Source organism: Gracilinanus agilis, chromosome 2 (assembly GCF_016433145.1).
Source record: "Gracilinanus agilis isolate LMUSP501 chromosome 2, AgileGrace, whole genome shotgun sequence".
Lineage (NCBI taxonomy): Eukaryota > Metazoa > Chordata > Mammalia > Didelphimorphia > Didelphidae > Gracilinanus > Gracilinanus agilis.
The window spans coordinates 420321431-420333868 of NC_058131.1; the positions used below are offsets into that span (position 1 = coordinate 420321431).

Consider the following 12438-nt stretch of genomic DNA (forward strand, 5'->3'; position numbering starts at 1 on the left):
GTGATAGCATATTAGTTGGGGCTCAGTGTGAAAAGGACGATATGCTCACTTTGTATTTATATAGTGCTTTTGGCTTTTAAAAATAAGTGTGTTCATGTTGATTATCTCAGCTGCTCTCAACCCGCTGGCATGGGAGTTCAGAAGCAGTATTGCTATCATTCTCTGATTCCATGTCCAGTGATTTTGCCTCTTCGCCGGGCTGCTTCTAGCTGGAGTGATCTTTACATAATTGCGGTCTTTACTTTGTCATCAAGACCAAAGAATGATAGACATATTCTCATAGACTATAAATTTATTTAACAACAATGACAAAAGCACTAGGTAAGCATGATCTTTTGATGATCTGGATTCCCTTTGGGCTACATTTTTTGATATACCAAAGAAGTTAAATGTTGGTATTCTCTCAATTAGGAGTCCATGTGGTATGGTATGTGAGAAGCCCCAGACCTAGAGAAAAGATCCTTAGGTTGGAATCCCAGTAATCCCAGTTCTGATAAATTTACTAGTTGGGTGACTATTTACCTTGCAGGTTTGTTGTAAGGAAAGCACTTTATCAACCCTAAAGCACTGTGTAGACATGACCTCTCATTATTATATAATGTGCACTGAAATAGGGCATAACCCCAGATGGTCTTATGTCAAGCAAGGACTAAGATATTTTTTTCCCCTGAATTTCAGCTGTGTTACTAATTCATTAAAAATTTTATTCCAAACTACAGCTTATCCTAATTTAGCATGGCATCAGAGGTGAAGTCCTTTCTTTCTCAGCAACCTAATCTAGTAATTATTGATCAACTTACAAGAAAAAAAGGAATGTAGCCCACCCGAGAATTTTGGTAGTTGTAATGGAGTTAAATTCAAACATCTCCATATCAGTTGTTGGTGAATGGGATAGAAGAAAGAAGCCCTATTTTTAATCTAAGGTTAAAATAGTTGACCTTTCAAATCTTTAGGGCTTTTCTATTTAAAAACAAAAATCATGGAATGGACTTTAGGTATCATCTAGCTAACCCCTCTCATTTTACAAAGGAAACCAAGGCCCAAAGAAATCAAATGACTTGCCCATGGTCACATAGATAGTAATTAACAGACTGAGGATTTCAGCCCTTCTCTGACTCCCAATCCAACACTCCTGCCAACTGACCACATTGCATGTGCCCATCCACAGGCCAGGTGGATCCTGTCACATGAGATAGCAGCATCAACATTTCCCCTTAAGATTTTTTCTTTCAGAAATCACTGACAAAACATTTTCAAATAATGCTACATCAATATAATATTTATATTAAATTATATTCCTAACATAAACAAGTTTTTATTGGAATGACAGTAGTAAGAGGTTTATTTTCTTTCAATTAAAAATTTTTTACTTTTTGGTAGGTATAAGATTGTTTTTAACAAGTTCATAGTAATTTTTTTCTTCTTTTCCTTAGAAACATGAAGATACAGAGTGTCCATGTGTTGTTGTCTCATGCCCACATAAATGTAGTGTTCAGACACTTTTGAGGAGTGAGGTAAGATGGTTCTACTAATTACTAAACTGTAAATAACTGCTTATTCAGTGTTACTAGTTTTAGAGTTTAGATTAGATTATGAGATCTTAGCTTTTACAGAATTAATTTGCTCTTTAAACTATGAAGTGTATTAAATTGATTGAACATTAAATGGTGGATGGATGTGGTTTTGTAACTTTTAAAAAATGGCTTTGTAAAAATGTTTTTTCTTTGATTAGGGGGTAAATAGCTCTTGTGGTAATATGCCTCCTTATGTTATTCATTGCACATCTCTTTTCAAAATAAGTTTGTAGTAGCACATTTTCATATGTATCATCTCATCAGAAACAATGAATTAAATTTCATGGCAGTGTTGAAAACAGAATTTTTTTTAGCCCAAGAATTTAATTAGCATAAGAAATCATCTAGGATGTGAGGAATTTAGACTGTTGGCACCAATTTGATAGAGATTTTATGAATGAAAGCTTTGAATTCTGATAGAAGGTAGATACCATTTGATTAAAAATTAAAATAAGAAACCAAATAGTTTCAAATCTAAATTTTCTAGGGAAAAAAACAACTTGAGAACAGCAGTTCAGGTGATTTAAAGGCTTTAAGTGCACAATGTTCTAATAGAGACAACCTTAGATGGGGAATGAGAAACCTGTTTCTTCTTTCTTGATGTAGGCCTAATAGGTCTGACGTTCTTTATTTAAAGATTCTGCCTAGCTCTAAAATGTTAGATCCCTTTCCAGTTTCTACTGGAAATTTTTTTTCTTTTGGTTAAAAATGTTCATTTTTTTCCCTATGACCCTACAAATGGTGAGAATAGAGAAATGAGGCAAGATGGTAAATATAGAAGACTTAGTTATGATTATATTAGATATAAGTCAGGAAAAAAAGTGACACTTTCAAATTGAAATAAGGGGCAGCTAGGTGGCTCAGTGGATAGAGTTCCAGACCTAGAGATGGGATGACCCATGTTCAAATCTAGCCTCAAACACTTCTTAGCTCTGTGTCCCTGGGCAAGTCACTTGACCCCAATTGCCCTTCCCTTACTGCTCTTTTGCCTTAGAATTGATACTTAGTAAGAAGGTAAGGGTTATTTAAAAAAAATTAAAAGAGATGACATTATATATGTGCATGTATATTTATATTATTACATATATACATATGTAATTTCTGTGAAATTGTTCTGAGATTATATTGAGAATATAGAGTGACTGTAATATTGAAAGGTAATGTTCAGTTTAACTTTATCTACAACAAGATCTCCAGTTATATTAGGTAGAGAAGCATTATAGATTCTTGGAATGGTAGACTGGGAAGGTATGTAGTCCAACCCTTCCATTTTACAAATAAGGAGACTGAGGCTCAGAGTGCTAAGGATGGGGTTCAAATCCAGATTGCTCCCCAAGTCCATTTCTCCTTCCATTGACCCATGCTGCCTCCTGCCTCAGCTCCCACACAGAGCCAGAGCTCTAACCCTAAGGCTTCTCAACCTCAAGCTGCTGCCCTTTCCTCTCTCTCCCTGTGGCCTCACTCTCCAGTAGTGCACTGTTGACACTCGGCTTCATTGTCATTATGTTTCAGTGGCAGCAATTACAGAGTTACAAATAATAGAGTAATAGCACAAATGCTTTGTCACTGGTGTATGAGATGAATATAAATTCTAGGAGACTTCAATTCAATAAAATCAGAGTAACTTAGACAAAATTTCCAGGATCTTATTCCTTCTGACAAAAGGTAGACCACTAGGTGCCAGTCAAAGAGAAATCTAACTTTCTGTTGCCAATTCCCATTTTTATAACACTTTAAGGTTTACAAAGCATTTCCCTCACAACCACCCTATGGGGTAAGTAGTGAAAAAATCATTATCCCCATCTACTGATGAGAAAACTGAGACTCAGAAAGCTGAAGTGACTTGGCAGGGGATTAGTCTGTCTTGTACAAGTAGTATAATTCTCACTTCTGAGCTAGGGTCAGGGTGATCGTGGCAGGGTTTCAAAATGTCTTTCACAGGGACCTGAAATTCCATCACCAGAAAGTTATTCCTTTGGTTTTTAAAGGCCTTTTGGGCTTAGCATTGCCTGTTAAAATATAAATATTCTCCCTGCTTAACACCTAAGCAGAGACTAGTTTCTACCAAATATCTATGAGATAGCTGATACAGAAAGGGTCTAGGAAGGAATGGGACACAGTACACATTGGGAAGCTGCTCTGCACAAGCTCATGGGGTTTCAAAAGGATGATCAAAGATGAGGTGAAAGGCCTTTAGAGATCATTTTGCCAATAATTAGCCATATCTCGAGCCTCTTGATATTGCCTCTTGTTATTAGCAGATCAGGTGGACTATGGGTCTTTTTATGTATAGATACCAATAGATATCTATACCTATATTTGTCTATAGATAGCCATATCTATAACTTTATTTATCTATCAGTCTATATCATTCCACCTAAATAGTTTCTAATCTGAGAAAAATGGCAAAATTTTAAACATAAACCATTATACATCCTTTTCTCAATGGCATTTTTTTTGCTCATTTTTGGACACCATAGGATAAGCAACTTCCATCTTGTCTCAAACCTATTCTAATTTTTTCCTTAAGAATTCAGTCTTCTGTTTAGCCTAGGTTTCTGCTAATATTATCTGGACTTTTTTTTTGTTTAATGTCCATTAGTATTAATGAAAGGAGGTTACACTGAGGTGATACTTTATTTCTCTAATTTCCTCTCATAACCATCATTCAAGAAACTCCTGCTGGGTCAGCAAAGCTCTGCAGGATTCTGAGAAGAATAATCAGGTGGCCCACTTGGGGAGAATAAACAGCACTTTCTGTTCAGAGTATGGCCTCACCAGCAGAAAATCAACAAACTCATTAGCCTAACATATTTGCCCTTATGTTAGAATCATTTGTGGCAGAGAAAGAAACAAAGTGCCAAGGGAAGAAATAGTTCTGATTATTTTAGGTATAACTCAAGGACAAGACACTTTAAAATGAAAATGCATATAATATATTAAAATGTGATATACTATATAGTTATATTAAAGAAGTATAGTAATTTAATATTATGATTGGATGAATGCTCAGATACATTTTTTCATAAAATACAGATCATTCCTGCAGCAGCATTAAATGTATGTCATGATATATTTATGCATAAATATACATAGTACAGTATTGTTGCTACCATTATTCATCTGTTTCCTCATTCCAAAAATGTTGGTAATGTAGAATAGGATTACTAGCTATTTTTCTTATCATGTAGTTCATGAATACTTAATGATATAGAAAGGAAAACATTTCTAAATGTTATTGTAGTCGATTCTTAACAAAGTGTTGTTTTATTCTAGCACAGTACCCTTTTAAAAAAGTTGTTTGGGCAGTGGTCATTGTAAAAATGATCTCTGGACAGGTCCATGACATTTGTCATCTATTCTAAAATTATTAAGGGGCACGGGGGTAGGGAAGTCATGTCATATATTCTCTCACAATTATGTCTCAACTCAATGGAACCATCTCCTCCTTTACTGTAAAATAAATGCCAGCATATAAAGAATGGAACACTCTGTTTACTGGGGAAACCAGGAGTTGGTCCTAGAAAATAAATCTGCATCTATTAATATATATGAAAAACTGAGATTAGCTGAGCTATGCTGAACAGAAAAAATAACTTCCTTGGTTTCTTTATTGCACTTTTGTGTACCATTGGCACCTGAATTGATGGCTAATTATTTTCCACAAATGAAATGCACCCCTTGAGTTTTTAAATATGAATTTTTATATTTAGGGAGATTATGTTGATAATTACATTAAGATTTATGCATAGGAAAATGAATAGTATATTCTTTTAAAGTATCATCATGTAATCATTTGTGAGGGAGACAAATTAATTTGATTTAATAAAGAACATTTCAGTCAAACCAGGATTTTTGCCAAAAGGAGTTTTCCTCTCCCAATTCATATGAATTTTCTCCACAGTTTAGTGGATCAGCATTAAAACACACACACACACACACACACACACACACACACACACACACACACACACGCCACCTCTGAGTTTCTTTTTAATATTAAATGCCAAACAGTCATTATAAGAATGGGGAAGAAATCATTGTTCTCAAAAGAGGAAAAACTCATTTCTAATGATCCCATGACTAATTGTACATTGTGTAAGCTTGCCTTGAGAATATTTTTCACTTTGTGTTCCTGTGTACTGTAAATAAGATGTGTGATTCAGTTGCATCCTAAAAATACTGTATGAGATTTATGTGTTTCATGCAATTTTCATTTTTAGTCCATAAATGTGCATTTTGGGTTGTTGTTTTTGTTTTTGTTTTTAATTCTGGCATTGCAGATGGCTTGTCACATTTTGAGCAATTTGTTCTGAAGAAACTACAACTTTTAAGAAATATTATATTAAATGTATTTCTGTATATTAGTGTGTGTGTATACATGTGGGTATACTGTATATTGCTGCATATGAGTCTAGCAAGCAGATAATATACACACCTGTATATTTAGAAACACCATTCTTAGTAATGCAGCCCAGATGATCTGTGCCCTTAATATGTTTGAGCATTATCATGCGAACGTTTGTACCAAAACTCACATTTTTTTCCCGTTGCAGTTGAATGCACATTTGTCAGAATGTATTAATGCCCCAAGTACCTGTAGTTTTAAGCGTTATGGCTGCACTTTTCAGGTCAGTATATAATGATTATATTTCTCAATTGCTGAAAGTCTGCAATAAGAGAAACTTATATTGACATTTTAATATTGCAAGTTCTGGACTCCTCTAGTCTTTATAAGGAAGCAGAAACATCTAGTTGTATGAATGAGTTAAATTGTATGCAGCAGGTCTTGGTGTCTGCTCTTTATTCCTGTGATGTCTTGAGGCATCAGATCACTTTGGGGAGGTAGAAGTTGTCTTTCCATTCATAACTTCTACAGGAAGAACATCTTTTGCTGTCTCTTCAAAAATAAAAGTACAAATACTATATTTTGGGATTTTCTAAAGAGTTTGTAGCAGATGTTTTACCTCATTTGAAAAGAAACATTGAACTGATGGACATTTCTAGTTTCTGCAGCATCTGTAGTATTTCTGTAGAGTAATACATGGAAGACTATAGGAGGGGGACAGCTAAGTAGATAGAGGCAGATAGAGAGCCATGCCTGGAGATGGGAGGTCCTGGGCTCAAATTTGGTCTCAGATAGTTCCTAGCTGGGTGACCCTGGGTAAGTCACTTAACCCCATTTGCTTAGCCTTGCCCTTCTGTCCTAGAGTAACGTTACTAGGACAGAAAGTAAGGGTTAAACAAAAAAATACTATAGGAGGTCACATACATATATATATGTAGAAAAATGAATGTTTGCATATATGTTTACTTATATACTCAGATTTCAACATAGCTAATTTAGATGCAAGTTTAGTTTGTATTTCCACAATTCCCATTTATAGTACTTCGACTTTTATAAAGCATATTCCTCACAACTGCCCCGTGGGAATAAGTAGTAGAGGTAAGATGTCTCTACTTTCCAGCTAAGGTTCCTGAAGCTCAAGAAAGGGGAAGGGATTGGTCAGGGTCATATAAGTACTGAGTGCATTTGAAGCAGGATTGGAATCCATCATTCTTTCCTTAACACCACCTTTCCTCCCAGACTAGGTAACATGCAGGACAGTTACTAATAATAAGCACACGCACACACATACAATGTACTAGTATGGTAAGAACATACTATGTTATTGCTGCATATGTAATGTGAGAAACCTGTTTTTGATTTTTGTTTTTGTTTTTTTAATCATGTCTGAGATGGCCAGCGAATTTTGATTGAGTTTTCATTTAACTATATATCTTGACATTTTAAAACTCTGAGAAGGGAAAACATATCCCAAATAAAATATTTTCCCCTAAAATGTAATGTAATATAAATAAATTCTACCTTAGTATGATAGAAATATAATATTTTATTAGTAAAAAATTTAATAATTACCTAGTTTTCTCTTTGTTTTATTTCTATAATAATAATGCTGACCCTTAACCACTGTTATGTCTTATGTACTATCATTCATTTTCTTTGTGTACATATATATGTTTGTATATATCTAAATGTATATCGACATATATATAAATATTCTATATACAGAGTATATGTTTTGGAGATCATTGACATTTTTCTAGTGGCTTCTTAAATTTTGAATCTTAAAACAGTGTAGACTTCCATACAAATTCATTTCTTAAGCAAGTGAATTACTGTTGCCTCTGTTCAGAAGAGACTATAAGTTGGTCTACATCTTATGTACTCTGTATATCATATACGTTTGTATGTAACCTTTATAATTACCAAAATCTTTAGGCTGTGTGGGAACAGCAATTCTTGATTTTTTAGATGAACAAATTATATTTTCTGTTGTTAGATTAGTTATACTATATAATTTAATATGATCTGAATTGGACTTGAGTTTCAAAAGACTATTGTAGCAGTATCTAATTATGACTGCAATGTACCTTTTATATATATTATTGATGAAAAAATAAATTTTTGAAGAAAATTGTTGACTTGAAATGCTCATTCCTATGAAATTGATTGTAAATGAATTATTTCAAAAGAAAATTATCTCTTTTGAAGATGAGGAGAAAATTAATCCAAATTTACATGCAGGGTTTTTACATTTTTATTTATTAACTCCTCTCCCCTCCACTGACTATGTTTCCATGTATTTAAGACATGTCAGTTACTTCATCTGAAAATGTATCTCACTTCGCAAATATTTGCCATTAAAATCTATTCTCCTGATTTGAATGTTTCTTATCAACTTTATATGAGCAGATTTAGTATTGGTTTTGAAGTTTTGTGTTACATTCTTTCTATAGGTTTTTAAAACAATAAACTTGATTTTAATGTTTTGCATTCTTTGTTCTTCATAGGGAACAAATCAGCAAATTAAGACCCATGAGGCCAGCTCAGCAGTGCAACATGTTAATTTACTGAAAGAATGGAGTAATTCTCTAGAGAAAAAGGTACAACCATACATCCTTTACTCATGTTGTTAAATTTAAACAGTTTTTTAAATGGAGAGAACAAAACCTTTTTGTGTGCATTCAGTAGCTTTTTGGATGAATGTAACAGTATCATATTGTCAGACAAATAGAATTCTATGACTGATCTTAAGCCTTATCCATGAAAGAGTATAGTTGATTTTTAATCGAAAAGCAAACTAAGTAGTAGTTTCACCTCACTACTGTCACAACATTTATGTAGTCAGAGTGACTGACACTGAATTGCTCTCCTTGGTCCCCTGACCTTCTTGCAGAGAGACCACAAGGAAAAGTAATTCAATATTTACAACTTTTTACTCTGATCAAGACAGTGATCCAAAACAGTTCCAACGGATCTATGATGAAAAATTGTATCCACCTCCAGAGGGAGAGGACTGATGAATTTTGAATGCAGATAGAAGCATACTTATTAAGTTTAAATCTTTTAATTTATTTTGTTTGTTTTCTTTTGCAACATGGCTAATATGGAAATAAGTTTTACATGACCTCAGAGGTATAATTGAAATCAAGTTGCTTACCTACTATCAAGGAGGGAGAGAGAATTTGGAAATCAACATTTAAAAAAATGATTGATAAACTTTATTATGTATATAATTGGGAAATAATGAAATATATTAAATAATTTTAAAAGAAAGAATACTAAAAAATAATATTTACAGCTTTTTATGGGCTTTCTAAAACTGAGGAGTCTCAAGGAAAATCTTAGAAGAGCTATATATCCAGAGCAGTTTTACTTTCTAAACAGGCACATCCTTCTCTACTCCCCATTCCTCCCTCTTTTTGTTTTTTATTTGCAAATATATCTTTAGTTTTCTTTTGCTCTGAACTCTCTGGCATCCTAATGTCCATTTTGTTGCCTCCTAGGGGGGAAGTATATACTGTGATGTTTCCTATTAGAAATCTTAAATTTCTCTCAGAAAAATCTGCTAACCCCTGAGGCTTAACATGACAGCATTTGGAATTGTAGGGGTCTTTGGAGATCACTTAATCTAATATCTCCCCTCATTTTACAAATGAAGAAAGTGAGTCCCAAATAGGGTACATTTATTGTAGAATCCCCAATTTGTGGCTTATTTATCAAAATAGAATCCCTAGCTTCACTTAAGTTTTTATTTTCTCTAGGCCTTGAGGTTTGAAGTCTACTGCAAATAGTTTTGAAGGAAAAATTTTATGGGAAGGTATTAGAGACAGCCCAAGATTTTAAACCAAAATATTTTCATTTGCTATAATACAAAACACCTTCTTATTCTAAATAATGTGTTTTTAAATTGCCAAGTAATATTTGTGAAGAGTAAAATAAAGATGGATTAATCTTCTCAAACATGCTATTTTTCTTTGCATGCACAATTGTAACCAAAAAATAATAATTTATAACTAAATAACAGCAAATAAAACAAGTACAAGCTCATTCTTGCTGTTTCTTATGAGCACGGACTAGATTACTCTTAGAATTTTCTGGGAATAAAAATTCAGATAAACAGTGATTTCCTCACACAAGTAACTGTGAGATCAAGTAGTGAGATTCATTCCTACTTTACAGAGAAAGAAAATGAGCCTTAGAGAGTCCGATTTACCCAGAGAGCTCACAGAAAGTGTCAAAGCCAGTATTCCAGGCCAAGATTCTAACTTTGAAGTATGGAGCTCTTTCCTCCATACCACATTACTGTTTGCTTTGTCATGATCTGGTTTCTTCTCTGAATGTTATGTAGATGTGTGCCTTTATTTTCACTTTCTTTTTTTAATCATATACATAGGATTCAGGGTCATTTATATTTGTAGATATTCTAATGCATTTTCTATCCTAACACTGAGACAAGATAGTGCAGTTTTAATTTTGCTACTCTCGTATCTCCTGAGAGATGATTTACTGTAATCTTTGTACCTTGGCAGAAGTGTTCTAATCAGATAGAGGCTGTGATTCTAGTTTCACTCTTTCAGTTAATCTAGTTCAACCTGTACATAATATTATTTTGACAAGTTGTCGGCTCTTTCCCCCTATAACACTTGATCCAGTGTGCAAAGCATTATAATCATGAAAGGTAATGTTTCCAAGGCTTCTTCCAAGGGGTTACTAGAATAAAACTTATGGGCCATTTTAATCTTCGGATGGTTATCATTACTGCTAATTTCCTCATTTCCTGCTTCGTAGTCTTTTTCCAGTTTAGAATGAATGGTTTGAATCACTGGAAATCCCAGGACATACCAGATTACTAGACTAGCTAGCCACATATCACATGATTTATTTTGTTCTCTTATAGGAAGGTTGCAAAATTTTTTTCTTTTTTACGTTATAAATAGATTTTTAATTTCATTAAAATATAACTCTCTCTAAGGCAAGGCAGAAGTCTGAAGATCAAAGATGAGAGCTAAAGCTTAATGTATCAGCTTAATAAATATGAAAATCTTACCTTTCTTGGTACTTCTTCTTTTTAAACCCTTACCTTCTGTCACAGAGTCAACACTGTGTATTGGTTCCAAAGCAGGAGAGCAGTAAAGCCTAGACAATGGGGGTTAAGTGACTTGCTCAGGGTAAAACAGCTAGAAAGTGTCCGAGACCAGGTTTAAACCCAGAATCTCCAATCTCAAGGTGTGGCCCTCAATCCCCTGAGCCACCTAGCTGTCCTCATTTCTTGGTAATTGTTCAAAGATGTGGTATAGCACTGATTTTTTTTTATATCTTTAGGGAAATCTGAATGTATGCTGATGCCAAGCTTGTACCTTCCAGACTTGTCTCCAAAAATTCTTATTTGAAATTGTAGAAATATTATTCTTTAGTGTAACATATATTCTTTGTTTCCAAAAATAAATGGAAGGCAACACATATAAAAAGGAACATCTTATTGTTCTACAGTCTAGATTAGTTTTTCATTGTAAAATTCTCAGATCAGAATTTTAGAAATGATTTCATCCTTGATTTAGAAAATCAGTCAGAAAGCATTTATTGAGCACCTACTATGTGCTGAGTACTCTACTAGACCTTGAAAATGCAAAAAGAAAAAGAAAGAAAGAAAGAAAGAAAGAGAAGGAAGGGAGGAAGGAAGGAAGGAAGGAGAAGAAGCAATTTCTACTCTCAAAGAAAAAGATCTCTCATCAGAGAAGACCATATATACATCTAAAAGCATATGCAGAATAAATACAAAATAAAATACAAGGAAATCATGGGAGGGAGGGCACTAGCCATTAGAGAGATCAGGAAAGGCCTCATGTAGAAGGCAGTGCTTGAGCTGCATCTTACAGGAGGTGAGGGATCCTAAAGCAGAAGCAAGACAGGAAGTTCACTGTGGAGGTAAGGGATGGCCATTACGAAGACTCAGAGGTGGGAGATGAAGTACCTGCCATATGGAAGGAATAGAGAAAAAGATAAAACTGTAGAGTTCAGGAAGGAGAATAATATAGATTAAGACTGGAAAGACAAGTTGAAGCCAGAATGTGAAGGGTTTTAAAAGCCAGACACCTAGGCTTAAATATAGCAGCCTATTAAGTGCCTCCAAAACTGAATGTCCTCCTTTTAGGACAGTACCAAAAGAGACAGGAGCAACATACTCTTAACACTATATTATTTCTATAGTAGTTAAGTTTTATGGAAGTTACTATGGAAGAAACATAGCTAATCTTTTAAAAATCCCATCTAAAATATAGGTCTTGTTTTAAAAAGATGTAAAGTCAAATGGAAATACAGGATGATCCTATCATAGGGTCATAGAATTTCGAGCACTAAACTTGATGAACACTCTTTTAGAAAGCATAAAAGCATAAGATCTGGAGTGGGAATTGTGAGGAATGATCTCTGGGTACAGATACTTTGAGTTTTCATCTTAGAAATGATTATACTGCTTAGGCTCTGTCAACCATATGTACACTTACTTCCATAAAACAG

The 12438-nt window shown here is 34.1% G+C and overlaps 1 protein-coding gene across 1 annotated transcript in view; it reads left to right on the plus strand.

Annotated features, from left to right (window-relative positions):
• The window catches only part of TRAF3 (TNF receptor associated factor 3), a 169373-nt gene that overhangs the window by 146098 nt on the left and 10837 nt on the right, over nt 1–12438 (plus strand). The window contains exons 10-12 of the mRNA XM_044659907.1: nt 1434–1514; nt 6131–6205; nt 8430–8522. Coding sequence (XP_044515842.1) covers nt 1434–1514; nt 6131–6205; nt 8430–8522 — 249 coding nt within the window. The remainder of the gene's footprint in view (nt 1–1433; nt 1515–6130; nt 6206–8429; nt 8523–12438) is intronic.